This window comes from Polypterus senegalus, chromosome 16, assembly GCF_016835505.1.
Source record: "Polypterus senegalus isolate Bchr_013 chromosome 16, ASM1683550v1, whole genome shotgun sequence".
NCBI lineage: Eukaryota > Metazoa > Chordata > Cladistia > Polypteriformes > Polypteridae > Polypterus > Polypterus senegalus.
The window spans coordinates 63178511-63205787 of record NC_053169.1 but is presented as its reverse complement, the minus strand read 5'-3'; the positions used below and the strand labels follow the sequence as shown (position 1 = coordinate 63205787).

Sequence of the window (27277 nt, the reverse complement as noted above, 5' to 3'; positions counted from 1 at the left end):
AGAAAATTAGTTTTGTGTCCTCTGCAGTGTTAAGAGAGAAAGGCTTTGGTTTGGGATAAAAGGAAAAAAGGTGTAAAGAAAGTAAAGTTGCCTTTTTCTTTTATATAGTATAGAGAGATGTGTTCGCTGACGTTATGATCGCCTTTTGGGGACAGTCGTGGTGGGTCTTGTGTAGACTGGTGAGACGTCCCCGCCATTAATCGGCTGTGATGGCACTGTCAGCCCTCCACTCCTGTGCGTCTTCATAATCCGAGCTGAGGATCTCATAATCGTATACGTGCAAAAGAAAGTGTGAATCGCCTTAATATTATTTTGCCGTGGTGTAGAAAAGGGGTCCCGTGTTTGCACTTGTCTGGGCTATAGCGCAGGGGGAGGATGAAAAAAATTAAAAGTGCTCACTTTGACTTAAGGCAGAAGCGCAGTCAGCGTCTCAAAGGCCGGCACAGCTATGCACGCGCGCTGGCTGCCTGACTTTTGCTGGGCAGAAGACCCCAGTTTTTGCAGACATGTTCATGATGTCAAAAGTCTCAGCGCTCTTTGGAGGTCATTCATATATATATTGTAGCGTTCTGTTCTTTATTGTAGAGTTCTGTTTTGCAGTTTGTGTTCTGTGATTTGCATCCCTCTCAGTTATTTATTCTGTTGTCCCTGTTATTTCTCATGGACTGTAATAGAGTGGAAAGTAAAGGAGATTCCGGAGGGATGGGGTGGAGCCGGAGGGGGGAGCGCTGGGTTGGAAGGAGGAGGGTGGAGACAGGAGAGAGGTTCGGTCATGTCGCTCTCGCTGTGAGATTGTTTTTTTTTGAGTTCTTCCTGTTCGGCGTGGTTGCGGCCAACAGCATCCGTTTTTTTATTAATAAAGAAGGGACTAACCAAGTGACGCCTCGGATCGCCATTACGTCTGGGAAGACGCTACAATATATAGCAAAATACCCGCGCCTGCAGCGGAGAAGTAGTGTGTTAAAGAAGTAATGAAAAAGAAAAGGAAACATTTTAATAATAACGTAACATGATTGACATTGTCATGAGTGTTGCTGTCATATATATGCCTGCCTAAATAAGTCACCCTCGCTTTGCTCTTACTTTTTTACCGTTCATTTAATCATGGCTAGTGGCGGAAAAATTATAAAATTGAAGGAGGATGGCTTTACCAAAACAATTATTGATGGTGAATCTATTATTCATAAAGCTTGAATTGGTGACGTTTTTCTGTGTTAACCTCATATTTTTTCATACTTCTTCTCAAACTAAGGTGGTGTGAGGGTAAAATGAATCGGGATGCTGATCAATGTAATCGTGTACCAGGAAATCATGCATTGACAAAAGCTCCGCTTGCTTGTAATGCAAAGTGTGATTAAATGCATTATTTTTTAACGCTTATGGAGCACATGCATCGAAGCTTCTCAGCTGTGCTTGTGCTAAGAAAAGGAAAGATTTTAAAAATAACGTAACACGATTGTCAATGTAACCTTTTGTAAGTAGTGCCTGGAGGATTCAGTGTGTAGAAACTCTAGAGATAGCGTGTGTATTAATTTGTGGATTTTTCTGTGAGTATTTGGTGGCAGTCTGAGGAAGTTGCTTCGGAAGACAGTGTTAGCCGCGCAGCTCAGCTCAGAGCAAAATGAGGTGGGGGGGAGATGATGACGTGACTCCCCCACCCGCCTTAACTGTCAATCCCCCACAAACACAGTCTCTCGGAATTTGCATAAGCACACCCCTTCACCTACAATTTTAACTTAGTTACAAAGTGATCAAAACTCGCTTATATCCTCCCGCCCTCTCATTAAACTTGTATCCCGCATTACCTGTGGGCATGTGAAACGCCAGCGGTAGCCTGTCTATGAACTTAATTTAAAGTTTAGGTTTACACCTTGCTTTCTTTCCGAGGTAGCAGCACTCATGAATATGGTAGTATATGTCACTCGCTCGCTTCTTATTGTTTCGCTGCCTTCTCAATTATATAATGCATGTTTTCTTAAGAGCTTTTTGGAGGTCTTCCTGGTTTTCTACGTAGTGCGTTGACAGTCAATTCACGTGATTACGTGGGAGGCGTGATGATGTCACACGAAACTCGCCCCCCCACGTCATTCCAGCTCAACTCCATTACAGTTAATGGAGAAAATACCTGCCAGTTATGACCATTAGGCGTAGAATTTCGAAATGAAACCTGCCCAACTTTTGTAAGTAAGCTGTAAGGAATGAGCCTTCCAAATTTCAGCCTTCTACCTACATAGGAAGTTGGAGAATTAGTGATGAGTGAGTGAGTGAGTGAGGGCTTTGCCTTTTATTAGTATAGACTAGCAAAATACCAGCACTCAGAGAGGAGAAGTAGTGTGTTAAAGAAGCAATGAAAAAGAAAAGGAAACATTTTGAAAATAACGTAACATGATTGTCAATGTTATTATTTTGTCACTGTTGTGAGTGATGAGTGTTGTTGTCATATATATATATATATATATATATATATATATATATATATATATATATATATATATATATATATACACACACACACACATATATAAACATATATATACATATACATACATATCTACATATATACACACACATATTTGTATCAGTGCAATACGCTGTTTGTTAAAACGGATGACACCCGCTCTTACGTGCAAGTCTGCGTGGATATTATGAACTATCGTATTTGTTCAAGTTCTATTTAAATTTTAAATAGAAGGAATTTTTATTTAGTCGACAGAAATATCTTTGGTAGGAATGGTAAAACAGACAGGAATATTATTCCTGAATAAATCAACTCAAACCTTAAACAACTTATAATATTTTGCTCTCCATAAAAATATATCCTGTCTAAATTATACAAGTTAGAAATAAAGTAAACGTTAAAAGAACAAACATTCAAATTTCTTTACTCTTATGTAATTTTATATAAAAATAAACTTAGATTTTAAATATCCCAAAAGATTTTGCTCTCCATAAAAATATATCCTGTCAAAATTATACAAATTCAAATATGAACATGCTGCATAACAAAACCTGGAAATATAAATAAAATGTGTTCCTTTCAGCAATAACAAATCAAATCATTCAGTTGTCTTTGCTCATATGTCATTTTAGAGCTGGACGCCTGGCATCTTTTTGGCCACAGGTTCGTTTCTGTTTGGTGTGAGGTTCTGTGTTGTGGAGATTCTCAGGATGGATTGCAGGTGCTCATCAGTGAGGCGACTCCTGTGTGCTGTTTTGTTAGTCTTTATCACTGAGAAGAGCTTCTCACACAGATATGTGCTACCAAACATGCACAAGGTTCGAGCCGCATGTAGACGGACTTTTTTTGTTCTTCAAAGTCACCAAAGCGCCGTGCAAACTCAGTGCGCTCAGTTTATCAGCAAAGTGCGATTTGGGAACACCGTAGTGACGACTTGGTTTAACATTACTTGGCAACAGGGAAAGTGGGGCAAGTGGTTGTGTCTCCCATAAAAGCAGCTCAATTGAAATCACTTTGTGATTGTGCACGGTAAAGCGTCCGCTGAAGTGTCAGATTCTTATTTAATTCTTCTGCTTTCTGTATCTTCTGCATTGCATTCAGGTCTTTCAGGTTACCCTGATGTTTTGTTTTATAGTGCCGTCTTAGATTAAATTCTGTAATTACAGCCACATTAGCTCCACAAATGAGACACGGGTTCAGTAAACATATACTCAGCCTCCCATCGGTTTTAAAGGCTCTATTTTCAGAATCAACTTTTCTCTTCAGCATCGTGTGAGCTAGCTTCGCAATAACTTGCAGCATCTTAAGGTAGACTTGATTAACGCGGTAACTGTTCGGCAAGGCAGCTGAAGCGCTGCATTATGGGATCTGTAGTTTATTGTGTTACCAGCGCTTCATATACCGGGCTTTAATAACAATAATACAGTATATAAAATGATCTCGGGGCGGATATAATTACGCCGGGCGGATGTGGCCGCGCCCTTGAGTTTGACACATATGGACTAAATAGAACTTGAAAAGATATATTTTTTCAAATGTGATCGCGCAATTCAGATAGAGTTGACGCAAGACTACAGCCTGCATGCCTCAATAAGTCATCCTCCCCTGCCCTTACTTTTTACCGTTCATCTAATGAATACACTGAGTATGGCTTTACCAAAACAATCATTGATGGCGAATAAAGTATCCATTATTCGAGTATGTAGATCGGGTTATATATATATACATATATATATACCAGCGCAGCGAGAAGTAGTGTGTTAAAAAGCTAGAAAAGAAAAGGGAACATTTTAAAAATAACGTAACATGACTGTCAATATACAGTATTTGTTTTTTGTTACTGAGTGTTGCTGTCATCAAGGATTTGATTATCATTATTTCTTTCAATCAGGTTCGTATTTGTAGGATGTGTTGTGTTCAAGTTACATTCCGTGTTTGTCAATCGTTGTAAAGATGACAGGTTTCATTCATCGATTCGTTTCTTACTGCATCAATAAACAGCTCGTCTTCTTCTTTATCTGAGACCTGACACACTGCATGCACGGTTTTTTACACTGTCTTCCTTTAGCGGGACATTGACTTTTTCCAACGTGTGCTTTGTTTCCGCAGTAGTTGGATTTATGAATATGCTTGTATGTATGAGACGCTTCATATTTTTGCTGCCTTTTCAATTGTGTAATTCGGTTTTGTTCAGCGCCCTTTGGAACTGTTGCCTTTTATCTGTGCACTGCGCCAGTTCACGTGAGCCACTCGGTGTACATGCATCGAAGGTTCCCAGCTGTGCTGGTGCCATCTCGTGCTATGTCCATGGCTGTATTTAATGTTACCTTAGTCCTGGCACTTAAAACTTTTCTCGCAGTTTCGCTGAGTTTGTGTCAAACACCACCCTGACCATCTCATCTTCCTCTCCATAAGCACAGTCCTTCACCCGTGAATATTTACCCGTGGCAGTTTGCTATTGGATTGCCGCTGACGGACGGCCTTATATGGGCAGGCACTAAATTACAAAGCCAGCGCAGCCTGTCTATGAACTTAATTTAAAGTGTAGGTTTACACCGTGCTTTGTTTCCGAAGTAGCAGAACTCATGAATATGGTTGTATATGTCACTCGCTCGATTCTTATTGTTTCGCTGCCTTCTCAATTATATAATGCATGTTTTCTTCAGCGCTTTTTGAGGTCTTCCTGGTTTTCTATGTACTGCGTGATTACGTGGGAGGCGTGATGATGTCACACGAAACTCCGCCCCGCGCGTTGAAGCTCATCTCCATTACAGTAAAGGAAAAAGTGCTTCCAGTTATGACCATTACGCGTAGAATTTCGATATAAAACCTGCCCAACTTTTGTAAGGAAGCTGTAAGGAATGAACCTGCCAAATTTCAGCCTTCCACCCACACGGGGAGTGAGTGAGTGAGTGCGTGCGTGCGTGCGTGGCCTTTTATTAGTATAGATTCCCGAATATATAAAGTCACTGTCGGAATAAATAAAGTCAAAACTTGTTTCTGAATATGTAAAGTCAAAACTTGAATATATAAAGTCAGCGCTGGAATATATAAAGTCATTCCCAGATATACGAGGTGTGGCAGAAAACTAATGAGACTGGCAACACTGCAAGCGATCTGGCAATGCTGCGCTGTTGTCCTTGATAGAGCACATGTATCAGTACCCTCCCATAGCTCAGTGCGAGTTTCAACTCCTTCCGTTAACTACGTGATTTTTGTGACTGCTATTAGCGAAGTTGTGTTTTTGGTTGTGCGTCACGCAAAATGGAACAGCGGAATTTGGAGCAACGTTGTGCCATTAAACGGCAAGTGTGATGTTTCAAAAGTTAAAACAGGCCTATGGGGAACATTCTTTATCCTGAGCTCAAGTTTTTCGCTGACACAAATCATTTTTGGAAGGTAGAAAACACGTTGAAGATGAACACCGTTCAGGGAGGAATTCAACTTCGAAAACCAATGAAAACATCGAACGTGTGAACACTCTTGTGAGATCAGACTGTCGTTTAACATTAAGAATGTTGAGTGAACAATTAAATTTGAACAGATTTACTGTTCATCAAATTTTGATTGAACATTTGCACATGCGAAAGGTCTGTGCCAAAATGGTGCTGAAAAACTGCCCTCTTTATAACAGAATTTTTGACCTCAAAAGGCATTCCTGTGGTTCCCCAGCCCCCTTATTCACCTGACCTCAGTCCGTGTGACTTTTTTCCTTTTTCCTAAACTGAAAAATGTCCTCAAAGCACGTCATTTCGGGACTTTAGAAAACATCCAAAAGAGTGTAACGGACATGCTGAAGACCATACCGGTTGAAGTCTTCCAGCGCTGCTACCAACAGTGGGAACAACGTCTCCATCGGTGTGTAGCTGCCCAAGGAACTACTTTGAAGGGGATAACATTGATGTTTGAAAAAAATAAAAACTTTGGTAAATAAAAAATCAGTCTCATTACTTTTCTGCCACACCTCGTATAAAGTCAAAACCTGAGTATATAAAGACGGCATTGGAATATTTCAGAATATATAAAGTAAGCGCTGCAATATATAAAGTCAAAACTTGAATATATAAAGTCAACGTCGGAATATACAAAGTCAGCGCTGGAATATCCATCTATTTCCCAACCCGTTGAATCCGACCACAGGGTCACGGGCGTCTGCTGGAGCCAATCCCAGCCAACACTGGGCGCAAGGCAGGAACCAATCCTGGGCAGGGCACATGCATCATTTTCAAAACATTAACCGAACATTGTTTTTTTAATTTATTTTTCTGAATACGTTTTTGTTAACTTAGTTCAGTTCAGAGTCGTTTCAATCAATAGATTTTGACTTTCACTTTATATATTCAGGAGTGAGTTTATATACTCCGATGTTGACTTTATATAATCAGGAATGACTTTATAAATTCCGACGCGGACTTTATATATTCAAGTTTTGACTTTATATATTCCGACAGTGACTTTAGATAATCACGGTTTGACTTTATATATTCGGGAATGACTTTATATATTCAAGTTTTGACTTTATATATTCTGACGGCGACTTTATATATTCACAAATTCAATGTATTTGCCTGTTTGGCACCCCATAGTAAATGTATGTATGTGTGTGTATATATATGTACACATGTATGTGTGTGTATATATGTATATATGTGTGTGTGTATATATGTACAGTGGTGTGAAAAACTATTTGCCCTCTTCCTGATTTCTTATTCTTTTGCATGTTTGTCACACAAAATGTTTCTGATATTCAAACACATTTAACCATTAGTCAAATATAACACAAGTAAACACAAAATGCAGTTTTAAATGATGGTTTTTATTATTTAGGGAGAAAAAAAAATCCAAACCTACATGGCCCTGTGTGAAAAAGTAATTGCCCCCTGAACCTAATAACTGCTTGGGCCACCCTTAGCAGCAATAACTGCAATCAAGTGTTTGCGATAACTTGCAATGAGTCTTTTACAGCGCTCTGGAGGAATTTTGGCCCACTCATCTTTGCAGAATTGTTGGAATTCAGCTTTATTTGAGGGTTTTCTAGCATGAACCGCCTTTTTAAGGTCATGCCATAGCATCTCAATTGGATTCAGGTCAGGACTTTGACTAGGCCACCCAAAGTCTTCATTTTGTTTTTCTTCAGCCATTCAGAGGTGGATTTGCTGGTTTGTTTTGGGTCATTGTCCTGTTGCAGCACCCAAGATCGCTTCAGCTTGAGTTGACGAACAGATGGCCGGACATTCTCCTTCAGGATTTTTTGGTAGACAGTAGAATTCATGGTTCCATCTATCACAGCAAGCCTTCCAGGTCCTGAAGCAGCAAAACAACCCCAGACCATCACACTACCACCACCATATTTTACTGTTGGTATGATGTTCTTTTTCTGAAATGCTGTGTTCCTTTTACGCCAGATGTAACGGGACATTTGCCTTCCGAAAAGTTCAACTTCTGCCTCATCAGTCCACAAGGTATTTTCCCAAACGTCTTGGCAATCATTGAGATGTTTCTTAGCAAAATTGAGACGAGCCGTAATGTTCTGTTTGCTTAACAGTGGTTTGCGTCTTGGAAATCTGCCATGCAGGCCGTTTTTGCCCAGTCTCTTTCTTATGGTGGAGTCGTGAACACTGACCTTAATTGAGGCAAGTGAGGCCTGCAGTTCTTTAGACGCTTTCCTGGGGTCTTTTGTGACCTCTCGGATGAGTCGCCTCTGCGCCTTTGGGTAATTTTGGTCGGCCGCCACTCCTGGGAAGGTTCACCACTGTTCCATGTTTTTGCCATTTGTGGATAATGGCTCTCAGTGTGGTTCGCTGGAGTCCCAAAGCTTTAGAAATGGCTTTATAACCTTTACCAGACTGATAGATCTCAATTACTTCTGTTCTCATTTGTTCCTGAATTTCTTTGGATCTTGGCATGATGTCTAGCTTTTGAGGTGCTTTTGGTCTACTTCTCTGTGTCAGGCAGCTCCTATTTAAGTGATTTCTTGATTGAAACAGGTGTGGCAGTAATCAGGCCTGAGGGTGGCCACGAAATTGAACTCAGGTGTGATACACCACAGTTAGGTTATTTTTTAACAAGGGGCAATTACTTTTCACACAGGGCCATGTAGGTTTGGATTTTTTTCTCCCTAAATAATAAAACCATCATTTAAAAACTGCATTTTGTGTTTACTTGTGTTATATTTGACTAATGGTTAAATGTGTTTGATGATCAGAAACATTTTGTGTGACAAACATGCAAAAGAATAAGAAATCAGGAAGGGGGCAAATATATACACACACATACAGTGGTGTGAAAAACTATATATATATATATATATATATATATATATATATATATATATATATATATATAATATGCCAGCAACACTCATGTTACGCTATTATTAAAATGTTTCCTTTTCTTTTACTTCTCCGCTGCCAAGCGCGGGTATTTTGATATATATAGATCTGACAACAACACGCATATCAATGACAAAACAATTGCATTGAAAGAAGAAGAAATTTAATTTTAAGTTAAGGCAGCTTAGCAATCCCAACTCAAATTTTAATAATGAGGCCAGTGCAATGCAAGTCCTGTTGGATGTTGGACTTTTTAGATGATGGTTTGGAAGAGCTAGTTGTCTATGAGGGCTACATCTGCAAGAGATGCCAGCTGATCCAGCACCTCGAGCTCAGGGTCGCTGAACTAGAGGAGGAGTTGGCTGACCTGCGTTGTAATAGAGAATTGGCGGACTTGGCCCAGGTGTCCTTTAGAGAGAGAGTATGCACCCCTAAGGTGGCGCGGGAGGAGATTCCAGACCAGGCAGGTAGGAATAGGTGGGTCACGGTCACAAGGCGTAAAGTAAAGGGTGCACACTGTCTGGGGGCATCAACCCCAGAATTAGAAGTGTCTAACCGTTATCATGTCCTAGCGGAGCTGGGCGGTGACTCTGATAATTCTGAGATGGTAGGCAGGGTTAAGGATCCCCAACGGGCCACCTCAAAACCAGTTCCCAAAAAGAGAGAGGTAGTGATAGTTGGGGACTCAATCATTAGGGGGATTGAAGCGCAGGTGTGCTCCAGAGAGAGAGAGTCTCGCACGGTGTGTTGCCTACTGGGAGCAGAGGTGGGAGACCTCCCTGGAAGGGTGGATAGGCTCTTGGCCAGCGCGTGGGTGGATCCAGTTGTCATTGTCCACGTTGGAACAAATGACATACATAAGGGTAGTCTGTCAGTTCTGCGATCCAAATTCAAAGAGTTAGGTACCAATCTGAGGAGCAGAACTGACAAGGTAGTCTTCTCCGAAGTTCTGCCTGTGCCACACGCCAGTCCAGGTAAAACTGAGGAGATTAGAAGGCTTAACGCGTGGCTCAAATCTTGGTGCAGGGTAGAAGGGTATATAGGTTTATGGGGCATTGGGACTCCTTTTGGAACAGATGGGACCTGTTCCGCTGTGACGGGTTACATCTAAACCGGAGGGGCACCAATGTATTGGGGAGGCGTATGTGTAGGCTAGTCGAGGATTGTTTAAACTAGGGAATGGGGGGGCAGGGAGTTTAGGACAGGCCAGATTTAGAACTATACATGGAAGAACAAACAATGGTGTAGAAATAAAAATGCCCTAGCCAACCTGCGACGTACCATGCGCCGCATAATCAGGCCGGTTTTTTAATAATTTTTCATCACAGGGAGAAAATTTAACATTTGCAAAATCGGTAATGTAATAAATCAGCAAGAAAAGCAACATTGTAACAATGCATGGAACGAACCAACACACAATCGTCCGTGTGGCGTAGCGAGGTGGGAGGGGGGTGTGTATAAAGTGCAGGAGCATCTAAGAAGACACATGTTTGTCGCGGATGCGAATTGCTGTATGTAGCATGTACAACACTTTGTTATGCTGCACGCGGGTCGTAAGGTCAGAACCAAAAACTCATTTTTTAAAGACTGCTCACTTCATTGTGTTTTAACCTCAGTTGTAAAGGAATGTTTTAATGATCTCATGGGATACCCCTCGCAAACAGTTTTACACGCTGCATATGGCTATTCACCTCCATGAAACATGCCTCTATTAGATAGATAGATAGATAGATACTTTATTAATCCCAAGGGGAAATTCACAGTCAACGTGTGGGAGGGGGGTGTGTACAAAGGGTAGCGACGAAAACAGTGGGAGCGTATGAGTCGCACTTAGTGGCAATTCCACGGTTTGCAGCCCGAATGGGGTTCAACGGCTTACCCACGCTTAGACACACGCCAATCTCATGCATAATTATTTATTGAATGGTAAACACTTCTGGAAAGACACTGTTGTCTAAAACAGGTTAGTGTGAGAATACAACAGTAAGTGAATGAAAAGATGGAACTCTGGAGAGAGCAAAATACAACACAATAGTGAACCCGCGGCATAACAAATGCGGCATAATTATTTATTGATGGTTGAACACTTCTGAAAGACACAGGGACACCCCAAGAAACTGTTCTACACGCCGCATACAGCTAATCACATCCGCGACATGATTTTTCCTAGATGGCCCTGTCGCCCACCCTCGCGACTCGAAGCATATACACTGCCTGCTCATGTGCCCGGTCGCAAGCCGTGTCCAGCCTCATTCTCGAAGCATACACACCGCCTGGTCATGTGTCCGCTTGCAAGAGAAACTCACGGAGAGCCGCCCACCAGCTGCCTGTGTGTGTGCCTTTATCTGTCTCTGGCGTGGCTTTCTCTTGCGCTGCCTCTGTGTGAACCGTTCAGGCACAGAGAAGGTCAGCTGCTGACAGAGCGTCTCGACTGTTGCAGGGCCTGCATTGGTGAAGCAGGTGAGACGGTAATAAAACAGAGGCACAGGGCTTATTGGTTTTTAAAGACTGATTCCTTCATTGTGCTTTAACCTCAGTTTTAAAGGATTGTTTTAAGGATCCCATGGGATACCCTCGCAAAACCGCTTTCACACGCTGCATATGGTGATTCACCTCCGCAAGAAACATGCCTCTATGAACAGTCAACGTAGCTCGGAGGTACATGACATTAACCTGACCTGCACTGCATGTGGCCTCTACGACAGACGAACATAAATGACGCCATTTTTTCTGTGTCGCCGCGATCCGACTTGGTGGGCGGCCCCGCGAAGTTGTCGCCGTGATCCAATGGTCTTGAGTTGGTGGGCGTGGCTCTTCCTGTGTGCGCCATAGGTGTCTCAACTTGTCGGCGGTTTAGTGAATCCACGCCCCTTCCGGCGTGCTTTTCATGGTTGTCTTGCCTTAGTGAATTATATATATAGATAGTAATGTAAATTTTAAGCAAACACGTAAATGTAGAAGGATTAACACATTAAAAATAGCTTACCTTAATGCTAGAAGTATCAAAAATAAGGTAAGTGAGTTGGAGTTGTATGTAGCAGAGCATAATTATGATATTATAGCAATAACGGAAACCTGGCTAAATAACAAAGATGGGGATGAGTGTAACATAGAGGGATACACATTTTTTAGGAAGGATAGACAGAACAGAAAAGGAGGTGGGGTTGCTGTTTATGCTAAACAGTGTTTAAATGCAAGTCATCTTCAGTTGGATGATGAGCCCCATCTTAGTGAGGACATCTGGCTTCACCTGGAAAATATTAGGGAAAAAGGTCTTATTTTAGGAGTGTGTTATAGACCACCCAATTCAGACAGTAATTTCAACACACATCTTTTAGTAATATCAAAAAGGCAAGTTTACAGGGGGATATTATAGTCATGGGGGACTTTAATTATCCAAATATTAACTGGGATAACCTTGCAGATGGAGGAGCACAAGAGCAGGAGTTTTTAGAAGTAATCAGCAACTGTTTTTTAACACAGCATGTTAAAGCACCAACATGGGGTGAAGCCTATCTGGATTTAGTATTCTGTAATAATCAGGATATAATTGAGAGTGTAGAGGTGATTGAACCACTAGGGTCAAGTGACCATAATATAATACAATTCTCAGTATTTTGTACAGATGCAAAGACTAAAATTGTTAAGTTGAACTTTGGTAGGGCTAATTTTGAGCAGATGCGACAAAGTCTAAGTAGGATAGACTGGGATAAGCTTTTAAATGTGGAGACAGTCGAGGAGCAGTGGAACAGGTTTAAAAATGTTTTACATGTAATGCAGGACAGATACATACCTAAATTTGGAATTAATAGGAAACTAAAAAAAACTCCACGATGGATTAATAAAGATTTAAAAAAGAAGTTGCAAAGGAAAAAACTGCTTTATAAGGCATATAAGACTAATGACTGCAAAGAGAATCGCAAAGCATATGAGAACATGAGGGCAACCATTAAGAAGGATATCAGAGAGGCTAAAAGACAGTTGGAGAGGAATATAGCAGATAAGGCGAAAAGAAGACCCCAAGAGATTCTTTCAGTATTTTAGTAGTAAAAGAACAGTTGAGGAGGTCAAGTTCATCAGGAATAGTAAAGGGGAATTAAAAGATACAGACAATGAAATAGCAGATGCCTTAAACTTACATTTTCTGAGGTGTTTACAAGTGAGCAAGTGGATAACCTCCCAGAGGTAAACACGACTACTAAGGAGGTACTGAGGGATTTGGAAATTGTAGAGGGAGAAGTGCTGCTCAGATTAAATAAGATGAAATCAAACAAATCACCAGGCCCAGATAATATTTATCCTTGTGTTCTTAAGGAGGCTAGTGAGTACATATATAAACCCTTGACACATATTTTAGGAAGTCACTGTGCACTGGAGAGATTCCAAAGGACTGGAAAATGGCAAATATCATCCCATTATATAAAAAGGGTGACAGGGCAGATCCAAGCAACTATAGGCCAGTAAGCTTAACATGCATCACAGGAAAATTAATGGAAGGAATTATTAAGGATAAGATTGAGCAACACATGGCAAGGACAGGAGTTATTCTGAACAGTCAGCATGGGTTCAGAAGAGGGAGGTCGTGTTTTACTAACATGTTGGAATTCTATGAGGAGGCAACAAAAGCATACGATCAAAGTGGAGCTTATGATATTATTTATCTGGACTTTCAGAAAGCATTTGATAAGGTGCCACATGAGAGGTTGGGCATCAAGTTAAAAGAAGTGGGAGTTCAGGGTGATGTTTTTAGATGGGTGCAGAATTGGCTCAGACACAGGAAGCAGAGGGTGATGGTGCGAGGACCCTCATCAGAACTGGCCAATGTTAAGAGTGGTGTTCCACAGGGGTCAGTGCTAGGGCCTTTGCTATTTTTAATATATATAAATGATTTAGATAGGAATATAAGTAACAAGCTGGTTAAGTTTACAGATGATACCAAAATAGGTGGATTAGCAGATAATTTGGAATCCGCTATATCATTACAGAAGGACTTGGATTCTGTAGTCAACTGACTTTGCAGGACTGGAAAAGATTAAATTAAGTTCATACGCTACCGCTAAATATTCACAGGCAATTCCCACAACTTACTACCGGGAATGCCTGTTGAACATCTTACATTCATGAGTTCCTATTTGGGTGGTGAACACTTCGATGAATGAAACCTGTTATCTTTACAACGGTTGACAAACACGGAATAAACTTGAACACTACACGTCCTCCAAATACGAACTTGACTGAAAGAAATAACGCTAATCAAATCCTTGATGACAGCATCACTCATAACGGTCACAAGACTATTACATTGACAATCGTGTTACGTTATTTTTAAAATGTTTCCTTTTCTTAGCACAAGCACAGCTAAGAAGCTTCGATGCATGTACTCCATAACGTGTTAAAAAAAATAACACATTTAATCACACTTTGCATTCCAAGCAAAGGGTAACTTTTGTCAATGCATGATTTCCTGGTACATCGATTACATTGATGCACACATCAGAGCTACAAAAATGTAAGAGTCTGAAGAAAGCGCGTTTCTAGGACTGATTGGAGGGAAATTTCATTTCAAAAGACTACCCGACGGAAGCCTTGATAAAAGCGTGGTTTTGTTCACACTGTCCAAATACGAACTTGATTGAAAGGAATAATAATAATGAAATCCTTGATGACAGCAACAGTCATAATTGTCACAAAACTATTACATTGACAATCGTGTTACGCTATTTTTAAAATGTTTCCTTTTCTTAGCACAAGCACGGCTGAGAAGCTTCGATGCATGTACTCCATATCGCGTTAAAAAAATACCGCATTTAATCACACTTTGCATTCCAAGCAAAGGGTAACTTTTGTCAATGCATGATTTCCTGGTACATCGATTACATTGATGCACACATCAGAGCTACAACAATGTAAGAGTCGGAAGAAAGCGCGTTGCTAGCACTGATCGGAGGCAAATTTCATTTCAAAAGACTACCTGACGAAAGCCTTGACAAAAGTGTGGTTTGGTGCAAACTGTGCAAAAATGAGTTTGCATACCACTGAGGCACTTCAACCTTGCAGTTCCATCTAAATGCAAAACATGTTACAACGAGCACAGAAACTGTGTATGCTATTAGCACTAGCAGTACGGGTTCGAGTACCAACAAAAGGTGTCGGCAGCCCAAACCTCATGAAATGACTGGCTTCAGGACCAAAATTAGTAAGTCAACATAGGTCAAACTTACAAATTCTCTCGCAAAATACATTACTTTGGACTGTAGACCACTAACAGTGGTGGAAGATAGGGGGTTAGAAAATGTGCTACAGTTAACGTATTTCAAGTAAAATTCAACAGCTTTATGACATTGAAAAGCAAGGAAAATTAGATGCATTACAGAAAGCGGACTTTGTGGCTTTTACTGGGGATCATTGGATTTCCGTGACCATTAGTAATTCTAATTACATCTAATTACAAAATGTTCAATGATCACACTGTTTTAGCCTAATGTACAAAATAACCCAGACACACAATGAAGTCAATGAAACTTATGGGATATTAATCTGGTCAGTTAAGTAGCAGAGGGGTTTGTTAATCAGTTTCAGCTGCTGTGGTGTTAATGAAATTAACAACAGATGCACTAGAGGGCAACAATGAGATGACCCCAAAACAGGAATGGTTTAACAGGTGGAGGCCACTGACATTTTCCCTCCTCATCTTTTCTGACTGTTTCTTCACTAGTTTTGCATTTGGCTACAGTCAGTGTCACTACTGGTAGCATGAGGCGATACCTGGACCCTACAGAGGTTGCACAGGTAGTCCAACTTCTCCAGGATGGCACATCAATACGTGTCATTGCCAGAAGGTTTGCTGTGTCTCCCTGCACAGTCTCAAGGGCATGGAGGAGATTCTAGGAAACAAGCAGTTACTCTAGGAGAGCTGGAGAGGGCCATAGAAGGTCCATAACCCATCAGCAGGACCAGTATCTGCTCCTTTGGGCAAGGAGGAACAGGATGAGCACTGCCAGAGCCCTACAAAATGACCTCCAGCAGGCCACTGGTGTGAATGTCTCTGACCAAACAACCAGAAAGATTTCATGAGGGTGACCCAAGGGCCCCATGTCCTCTAATGGGCCCTGAGCTCACTGCCCAGCAGCATGCAGCTCGATTGGCATTCGCCATAGAATACCAGAATTGGCAGATGCACCACTGGTGCCCTGTGCATTTTACAGATGAGAGCAGGTTCACCCTGAGCACATGACAGAAGTGAAAGGGTCTGGAGAAGCCATGGAGAACATTATGCTGCCTGTAACATCATTCAGCATGAGCAGTTTGGTGGTGGGTTAATGATTGTCTGGGGAGGCATATCCATGGAGGGTCACACAGACCGCTACAGGCTTGACAAAGGCACCTTGGCTGCCATTAGGTATCAGGATGAAATCCTTGGACCCATTGTCAGACCCTATGCTGGTACAGTGGCTCCTGGTGCACGACAATTCCTGGCCTCATGTGGTGAGTGTATGCAGGCAGTTCCTGGAGGATGAAGGAATTGATACCATTGACCGGCCACCACACTTTCCTGACCTAAATCCAATAGAACACCTCTGGGACATTATGTTTTGGTCCATCCAATGCCACCAGGTTGCACCTGAGACTGTCCAGGAGCTCAGTGATGCCCTGGTCCAGATCTGGGAGGAGATCCCCCACAACACCATCTGTCATTTTTAGCAGTTTAAATATATATATATGTGTGTGTGTGTGTGTGTGTATATATATATATATATATATATATATATATATATATATATATATATATATATATATATATATATATATATATATATATATATATATATATACACATATATATATATATACACATATATATATATACACATATATATATATTCTCCATCCATCCATTTTCTAACCCGCTGAACCCAAATACAGGGTCACGGGGGTCTGCTGGAGCCAATCCCAGCCAACACAGGGCACAAGGCAGGAACAATCCAGGGCAGGGTGCCAACCCACACAGTATATATATATATATATATATATATATATATATACATACACACACATATATATAAACATATATATACATATACATACATATATACATACACAGCTATTTCGTATCAGTGCAATACGCTGTTTGTTAAAACGGTTGACACCCGCTCTTACGCAAGTCTGCGTGGATATTATGAACTATCAGATTTGTTCAAGTTCTATTTAAATTTTAAATAGAAGGAATTTTTATTTAGTCGACAGAAATATCTTTGGTAGGAATGGTAAAACAGACAGGAATATTATTCCTGAATAAATCAACTCAAACCTTAAACAACTTATAATATTTTGCTCTCCATAAAAATATATCCTGTCTAAATTATACAAGTTAGAAATAAAGTAAACATTAAAAGAACAAACATTCAAATTTCTTTACTCTTATGTAATTTTATATTTTATAAAAATTAAACTTAGATTTTAAATATCCCAAAAGATTTTGCTCTCCATAAAAATATATCCTGTCAAAATTATACAAATTCAAATATGAACATGCTGCATAACAAAACCTGGAAATATAAATAAAATGTGTTCCTTTCAGCAATAACAAATCAAATCATTCAGTTGTCTTTGCTCATATGTCATTTTAGAGCTGGACGCCTGGCATCTTTTTTGACAACAGGTTCGTTTCTGTTTGGTGTGAGGTTCTGTGTTGTGGAGATTCTCAGGATGGATTGCAGGTGCTCATCAGTGAGGCGACTCCTGTGTGCTGTTTTGTTAGTCTTTATCACTGAGAAGAGCTTCTCACACAGATATGTGCTACCAAACATGCACAAGGTTCGAGCCGCATGTAGACGGACTTTTTGTTCTTCAAAGTCACCAAAGCGCCGTGCAAACTCAGTGCGCCAGTTTATCAGCAAAGTGCGATTTGGGAACACCGTAGTGACGACTTGGTTTAACATTACTTGGTAGGGAAAGTGGGGCAAAGTGAACTGGTGCATTTGTGTCTCCCATAAAAGCAGCTTCACTTGAAATCACTTTGTGATTGTGCACGGGTAAAAACGTCCGCTGAAGTGTCAGATTCTTATTTAATTCTTCTGCTTTCTGTATCTTCTGCATTGCATTCAGGTCTTTCAGGTTACCCTGATGTTTTGTTTTATAGTGCCGTCTTAGATTAAATTCTGTAATTACAGCCACATTAGCTCCACAAATGAGACACACGGGTTCAGTAAACATATACTCAGCCTCCCATCGGTTTTAAAGGCTCTATTTTCAGAATCAACTTTTCTCTTCAGCATCGTGTGAGCTAGCTTCGCAATAACTTGCAGCATCTTAAGGTAGACTTGATTAACGCGTAACTGTTCGGCAAGGCAGCTGAAGCGCTGCATTATGGGATCTGTAGTTTATTGTGTTACCAGCGCTTCATATACCCGGCTTTAATAACAATAATACAGTATATAAAATGATCTCGCGGGCGGATATAATTACACGCCGGCCGGATGTGGCCCGGCCCTTGAGTTTGACACATATGGACTAAATAGAACTTGAAAAGATATATTTTTCAAATGTGATCGCGCAATTCAGATAGAGTTGACGCACTACAGCCTGCATGCCTCAATAAGTCATCCTCCCTGCCCTTACTTTTTACCGTTCATCTAATGAATACACTGAGTATGGCTTTACCAAAACAATCATTGATGGCCAATAAAGTATCCATTATTCGAGTATGTAGATCGGGGAATATATATATATATATATATATATATATATACGCGTATCGCAGCGGAGAGTAGTGTGTTAAAAAGCTATGAAAAAGAAAAGGGAACATTTTAAAAATAACGTAACATGACTGTCAATATACAGTATTTGTTTTGTGAGTGTTACTGAGTGTTGCTGTCATCAAGGATTTGATTATCATTATTTCTTTCAATCAGGTTCGTATTTGGAGGATGTGTTGTGTTCAAGTTACATTCCGTGTTTGTCAATCGCTGTAAAGATGACAGGTTTCATTCATCGATTCGTTTCTTACTGCATCAATAAACAGCTCGTCTTCTTCTTTATCTGAGACCTGACACACTGCATGCACGGGTTTTTTACACTGTCTTCCTTTAGCGGGACATTGACTTTTTCCAACGTGTGCTTTGTTTCCGCAGTAGTTGGATTTATGAATATGCTTGTATGTATGAGACGCTTCATATTTTTTGCTGCCTTTTCAATTGTGTAATTCGGTTTTTGTTCAGCTCTCTTTGGAACTGTTGCTTTTATCTGTGCACTGCGTCAGTTCACGTGAGCCACTCGGTGTACATGCATCGAAGGTTCCCAGCTGTGCTGGTGCCATCTCGTGCTATGTCCATGGCTGTATTTAATGTTACCTTAGTCCTGGCACTTAAAACTTTCTCTCGCAGTTTAGCTGAGTTTGTGTCAAACACCACCCTGACCATCTCATCTTCCTCTCCATAAGCACAGTCCTTCACCCGTGAATATTTACCCGTGGCAGTTTGCTATTGGATTGCCGCTGACGGACGGCCTTATATGGGCAGGCACTAAATTACAAACGCCAGTGGCAGCCTGTCTATGAACTTAATTTAAAGTGTAGGTTTACATCGTGCTTTGTTTCCGAAGTAGCAGAACTCATGAATATGGTTGTATATGTCACTCGCCGCTTCTTATTGTTTCGCTGCCTTCTCAATTATATAATGCATGTTTTCTTCAGCGCTTTTTGAGGTCTTCCTGGTTTTCTATGTACTGCGTGATTACGTGGGAGGCGTGATGATGTCACGAAACTCCGCCCACGGCGTTGAAGCTCATCTCCATTACAGTAAATGGAGAAAAACTGCTTCCAGTTATGACCATTACGCGTAGAATTTCGATATAAAACCTGCCCAACTTTTGTAAGGAAGCTGTAAGGAATGAACCTGCCAAATTTCAGCCTTCCACCCACACGGGAAGTTGGAGAATTAGTGAGTGAGTGAGTGAGTGAGTGAGTGAGGGCTTTGCCTTTTATTAGTATAGATATATATATATACACACACATATATACAGTATATGTGTGTATATATATATATATATATATATATATATATATACACACATATACTGTATATGTATCTATATAATATATATATATATATATATATATATATGTGTGCCAGCAACACTCATGACAATGACAACACAATTACATTTTCAATCCTGTTACATTATTATTAAAATGTTTCCTTTTCTTTTTCATTACTTCTTTAACACAATACTTCTCACGCTAATGGCACGGGTATTTTGCTAGTGTATATATATATATATATATATATATATATATATATATATATATATATATATATATATAAGAAACATTCTGTATAGTAGTCACATAATTCATCACCCAATTGTCTGAAATCTGGCATTTGTAGAGTAATTGCTCCAGCAAATAAGTGTACAAAATTTATATAAAAGTTTAAAAAAGACTCACCAAACCACTTAATTACAAGGACCATGAAATGTACTAACATAGTGAAAAATGAATGTAAAATTCACACAAATGAAAAATATATTGAATTAATCTTAAAAACCATTGTGGCCAGTACTACTACAGCATGGGCTTTGACCTATTAGGCAGATTTTTGAATTTTATGATATATTAACAAATGTATATGCATAAATTTATGAAAAATAATACCAAAAATATAGCAGGTCAAAACAATCAACATAAAAACAAAACACTCACAGCCCCACTCCCTTAGTGGTGTAAAATGTAAAACAGTTCACGTTATTCTACTAAAGTTAGTATGCTGACACTTTATGAGAATTAATTCAGAGAACATTTCACATCCTTCTTAAAAGAAAGTAATGAGATGTCTACAAGATGTGTTGAAACAAAGTGATTATCTGGATTACTTACTTTGTACTCTTATTTTACAGAGAAAGGACATGGGGTCATGAGTACAAGTAAAGCAGTACCTTGCTAGAGATTTAAAGACTGTGACCATAGATGATATGAAGCCATCTGTTCATTTTCTATCCTACTTATCCAATGCATAGTTACTTGTGGCTTGTGGCTGTCCTAGAAGTATTAAGCACACACACACACACAGAACCAACCTAAGGCAGTTGTGCCAACCAGCTCCAGAATACTTAAAACACAAACCATACTCATTCATAGGGCTTTTTAAAGTTGCCCATCAAGAATGTCTTTGTGCAGACCTCTTAAAGAAATTGCCTAGACCAGGAATCAAACTTGGGATTCTCAAGCTGTGAGAGTGCAACACTAAACAATAATCACCACATGGCCATTGTGTGAAGCCTTTGTTCTGAATTTTATTTGTCGACATTGCTAAATTCATGAGCTCCACCTTTCAAGCAGCTGGTGAATTTGGTATTCTCTCTTTTAAAGCTGACTTCTAGCATCATAAGCCAAGCCTTGCCTACCGTGACTGTGGAGCATCAAAAGACACATAAACAAAGCAAACCATAAAAAAGGAGCTATAGAAAATCTCTGTGACACAGTTGCATCAGAACCACAAAAGAATGCAGATATATATACAGTACCTTCCATAGACTCAAACTTATCCTAAACTGGGTATTAATATTAAATCTTTAGGTATTGTTTCAATTTTAGTGGTGAATTTTTGCAATGTAGTGTTTTCAAGAATACACATACATACTTTCCACATTGTATACTATAATTATTCTGTTTGACTCAAGCATATTTACCAGTTGTAATTAATAGGGGTACATTTACCACATTTAGACCTTGCAAGATGGAAAGTTGCATCAGGAACAGCCGCGCTGTACTGGAGACTTAACTGAAAATGAATGTTACATTTCTTTTATAAGGGTGGGAACAAAAGAGAGAGGAGCTGGAGAATGGAGTCTTGCCCTAAAGCTAAAGGCTAGAGTAATATTTCAGTAAAATATAGCTGTAAGTGAGACTTTTTTTTTTTTTTTATTTGTTCCCAGGGGAAATAGCCAAGATTTTATCCCTTGTTAAAAAACTGGGATATGATGAAAGGCCAAACTACCATATGCTACAAAAAATACTCCTCGATGGTCTAAAAGAAACTCAAAAAGACTTCAATGATTTTTTGGATTTTTCTCCAGTTTCTGAAGTCGAAGCACATGGCTACTGCTTATACAACGTAAGGGATTTATTTATTTATTTATTGCTTTTTTTGCTTGTCATTTTCTTTTTTGCCTTCTTAAAAATGTTAAAGTTTTAATTTAATCTTTTGCATATTATTCATTGTTTTTGCATGCTTGTGCATTACCAAAAAAGATTCATCCATTTATAAGATGAAGAGATAACAATGTCTGTGACCCCAAATGTAACCCTTAAGCATATGGTGTTCCATTTTACATTGCAAATTATAAAGCTGGTTGGAAATAGAAGATTGCTGGTAGGAGGCAGAGAAAGACCCCTTGCAGTGCAAAGAAATCAGAAGCATTAGTAAACAAATCATCTAAGGAAAATGACAATTAAAATTCCCACATTCATAAGTGGGGGAAAAGGCACTGCATTCTTTTTCTCCTGCAATTCATTCAGGCATCACATCCTGACAAGCAGATGCATAGTGTCAATCGTTTTTGACCTGCAGTTGGGTTTCTTTGCAAGTTGAGTGGCCTTGAGTGGGCAGCTTTTATTCATTTGAATTATTTAGTAATGATAGCTAGCCATCATATTTAATTTGAACCACTGAACTGTGTGAAAGCCTCAGTAGGCCAATTATTGGACTGATATGATGATTTCTTTTTCAGTTTTGTATAGTGGAAAAGCTTCCAGCTCATATTGTGCTCTTGACATGTTTAACTAATATAAAAAAGAGTTTTAAGTATACTATTTATTGGTAACAGGCTTGAATAAAAAAAAACCTTTTGAAAAAACTCTTAAGCATCTAATTTACATACGCTAATTTGTGCATAAGCAGTGCCAAGAACAACTAAAAATTCAAGGTGCAAACTGAAGTAATGGTAGACGTGCAAATTAATAGATTCAAGTATTCCTGCACAGATGGTTATGATTTGCTAGGTTTTGTAGCTGATACCACTGAAGACATAAAACATCCTTAAAGTCATAAATTAGCTTTTTGGGAGCAAAACCTTGGCACAACAGCAACACAGTGTTCAATTAGTAAGAAAAGGATGCATTTGAATGTCTGTGATATTAACATATGCAGGCCTGTAGATAAGCATTCATAAATAGGAGAGAATATCCATTTAACAGGTTTTTCCATGGTTAATGACTTTACTGGAAGAATTGTAATTGTACATAATTTCTTGATTGTCATCTTACATTCAGTTTAAATGTATGCACCTTTCCAAAACATCATTAAATGTACCCTTCATATAGTTTTCATGTTTCATATTCCTTAATGCTACATTTAAAAAATGACTTCTGTGTTTCGTTATGTACATTACAGCCATGCATATTATAAGTGTTAGAATATTCAAACAATAATTAACAAACAAAAAATCTTAACTGCACCTGTTAAATTAATTCCTAGTAAAAGAGTATTTTGCAAGAATAACTGTAAATCTTATGCAATAATTTTCTAGCAGCTCTGTAGATGTCATCAGTGTTTCTTTGCATACATTGTGTATCATATGGCTTTACCTAACCAATGGGTTTTCTGTGGTCCCCTTTTCCCACATCTATGAAATAAACTTGACATTTCTTCAGATGTGCGTGTTGCTCCTTTAATGCAATCTTAGCATATTTCAGAATTAATGATCTTTCATTTTTTGTTTAAATTAAATTGATGTGAAATGCAGCCTTCACTGAAAGTAGGGTCAAACCTAAACATTGTACCCAATTCATTGCCATCAGCTACACCATTTTGGCGTAATAATACAGCTTACGTTTTGCGCCCAGCCTGTATTCCATCTCTATTTCTCAAAGGATCTTTTGAAAGTCTTTAAAGTCTAGATTATAAGTTGTTTCAACAGTAATGCACTGTAGAACGTGAAACATTCTCAAATTAATTTTTGACATGTAAGGCTGTATTTTAAGTTGGACCAATGACCACGTAAATGCAAAATTTCGTGAAAATTAGTTTAGCCAAATTTGCCTGATTAGCGATCTGAGAGTTACTGTGAAGCCTATAGACATCAAAATGGATAAATACCATCAAATAAAGACAAAACAATTGAATAGACTAACATAGGGTATTACAATTTTACTTGTATAGATTACTTAGATTTTACTTAATATAATACAATATTTCAATAATCTGTTACATTAAAGTGTTAAGTATGTTGTATACATTTTCTTGAAACTAATGTTTGCATCGATTTTTATTTATTACATAGCAGTACATTAGAGATGATGATTTATATACAATATATAAAAATATTGAAATGTATACTATACAGGTGCCGGTCATAAAATTAGAATATCATGACATAGTTGATTTATTTCAGTAATTCCATTCAAAAAGTGAAACTTGTATATTAGATTCATTCATTACACACAGACTGATGTATTTCAAATGTTTATTTCTTTTAATTTTGATGATTATAAATGACAACTAATGAAAGTCCCAAATTAATTATCTCAGAAAATTAGAATATCAATTAAGACCAATGCAAAAAAAGGATTTCTAGAAATGCTGGCCAACTGAAAGGTATGAACATGAAAAGTATGAGCATGTACAGCACTCAATATTTAGTTGGGGCTCCTTTGGCCTGGATTACTGCAGCAATGCGGCGTGGCATGGAGTCGATCAGTCTGCGGCACTGCTCAGGTGCTATGAGAGCCCATGTTGCTCTGATAGTGGCCTTCAGCTCTTCTGAATTGTTGGGTCTGGCGTATTGCATCTTCCTCTTCACAATACCCCATAGATTTTCTATGGGGTTAAGGTCAGGTGAGTTTGCTGGCCAATCAAGAACAGGGATACCATGGTCCTTAAACCAGGTACTGGTAGTTTTGGCACTTTGTGCAGGTGCCAGGTCCTGTTGGAAAATGAAATCTGCATCTCCATAAAGTTCGTCAGCAGCAGGAAGCATGAAGTGCTCTAAAACTTCCTGGTAGACGGCTGCATTGACCTTGGGCCTAAGAAAACACAATGGACCAACACCAGCAGATGACATGGCACCCCAAACCATCACTGACTGTGGAAACTTTACTCTGGACCTCAAGCAATGTGGATTTTATGCCTCTCCTCTCTTCCTCCAGACTCTGGGACCTTGATTTCCAAAGGAAATGCAAAATTTACTTTCATCAGAGAACATAACTTTGGACCACACAGCAGCAGTCCAGTCGAGACGCTTCTGATGCTGTCTCTTGTTCAAGAGTAACTTGACACAAGGAATGCGACAGCTGAAACCCATGTCTTGCATACGTCTGTGCGTGGTGGTTCTTTAAGCACTGACTCGAGCTGCAGTCCACTCTTTGTGAATCTCTCCCACAGTTTTGAATGGGGTTTGTTTCACAATCCTCTCCAGGGTGCGGTTATCCCTATTGCTGATACACTTTTTTCTACCACATCTTGTCCTTCCCTTCGCCTCTCTATTAATGTGCTTGGACACAGAGCTCTGTGAGCAGCCAGCCTCTTTAGCAATGACCTTCTGTGTCTTGCCCTCCTTGTGCAAGGTGTCAATGGTCGTCTTTTGGACAACAGTCAAGTCAGCAGTCTTCCCCATGATTGTGTAGCCTACAGAACTAGACTGAGAGACCATTTAAAGGCTTTTGTAGGTGTTTTGAGTTAATTAGCTGATTAGAGTGTGGCACCAGGTGTCTTCAATATTGAACCTTTTTACAATATTCTAATTTTCCAAGATACTGAATTTGGGACTTTCATTAGTTGTCAGTTATCATCATCAAAATTAAAAGAAATGAACATTTGAAATACATCAGTCTGTGTGTAATGAATGAATCTAATATACAAGTTTCACTTTTTGAATGGAATTACTGAAAAAAATGAACTTTGTCATGATATTCAGGGCTCTTCGCACGTGCGACCTAATTTCTCAATGGTGCGACTAAAAAAAATCAAAGGTTGCACCGGTGCGACCAGCCGTTTGAGGGGGAAAAAAAACGAAACTCCGTGACTCTTAAAGTCTCCCTGTTGTTCAACAACAGACACACATTAGGCCCATATCATGGTCTAAACCAATCAGAGATAGTGAAGGGCGGATCCCGCCCCCCCTCTGATTGCCCGTGGTCCAGATATTCCTGTACGTGTGTGTATGTTTGAAAATGCATGTGATGCAGTCAGACAGAGAGAGGTGAGTAGCCCATCAGGTAAACAGTGGATGTAGCCGTGGATTATAAGAGAAGATGAAAAGAACGATTGACAGCTTTTTCGGTAAGAATGTTAAGTTAGGGCCTGATCCGTCCGAAAATCATAACCAATGCTCTGACACGGAGCCATCAACCTCCCAAGTTATAATAAGCCCTGGTCCGGAGATGGCATTAGATAATGAGCCACATACGATCGAGTCCGAGCCCACTGAAATTAAAAGGGGTAAAGTGTATACATTTCGAAAAGAGTGGCTTGACCAGTTTCCCTGGCTAAGATACAGTAAAGCCGATAATATAATGCACTGTATTTACTGTAAAGAGTGTGGGAAGACCATGGCCGGCAGTAGTGCATTTGTGACTGGTTCTAATACATTTAGAATTGAAACGCTGAAAAAGCACAATGCATCCATAAAACACATTACATGCCGCGATAAATGCACTGCTCAAGTGTCTCCTCTCCCCGCTGCCTTTCAGCGGCAGGCAGCAGCAAACAGATCATCAGACGAGGCCGAGATGATAATTAAGTTTAATGTTGCCTACAATATTGCAAAAGAAGAACTTCCCTTCACTAAATTTAAGTCCGAAATAATTCTTATGAAGAAAAATGGCTTGAACGTAAACCCGACATACAGCAATGATGTCACGTGCGCCCAATTTATAGGAGTCATCGCAGATACATTGGAAAAAAAAGACGTCTGTGCAAATTGCGAACAGTGCGTACATGGCATTCCTGATCGACGGAGACACAGATATCGCCACAAAGGAATGCGTCATTGTGTATGGTCGTATCTTGCAGAGAGGAAGACCGGTGAATATACTTATTGGACACATTAGGGTCGAGCATGCTCATGCCCAAGTCTGGAAGATTTTGATGCTAGAGAGAGTGTGCCAGCTGGTTTAGTCAAGGCCAAAGATCAAGAAGGCCAAACTACAGGAGTTGGCCATCCGAGGGGCATGTGACTGCAATGGAGGATAGTCCATAAGACATTCAGCCATGAGATGTTCAGTTTGAAGCCCTTAAAACACTTAATTTAGATTTTCCTTTTAGTTAATTTATCTTGAGATTTTTTAAGTTTAAATTTTAGCTCAGTAAAGCACTTTAAGCACGAACACTTTTTCAGTAAGTTACCTTTCTTGTAGAATTGTGCTTGCCTTCAAATAATGAACTTTATATTGACCAGATTGTTAGTTGATCATTTACAAGTCAATATTGCCTATATGGACAGCGGTTAAAAAAAAAACCCAAATAAATAAATAAAGTGAACTTGTAAAACTGTG

The 27277-nt window shown here is 39.5% G+C and overlaps 1 protein-coding gene across 7 annotated transcripts in view; it reads left to right on the top strand.

Annotated features, from left to right (window-relative positions):
- Nucleotides 1-27277, top strand: part of vrk2 (VRK serine/threonine kinase 2) — a 178042-nt gene that overhangs the window by 125533 nt on the left and 25232 nt on the right. For all 7 annotated transcript variants that reach the window (XM_039738962.1, XM_039738965.1, XM_039738964.1 and 4 more), the window contains one exon: nt 21721-21899. In XM_039738962.1, coding sequence (XP_039594896.1) covers nt 21721-21899 — 179 coding nt within the window. The remainder of the gene's footprint in view (nt 1-21720; nt 21900-27277) is intronic.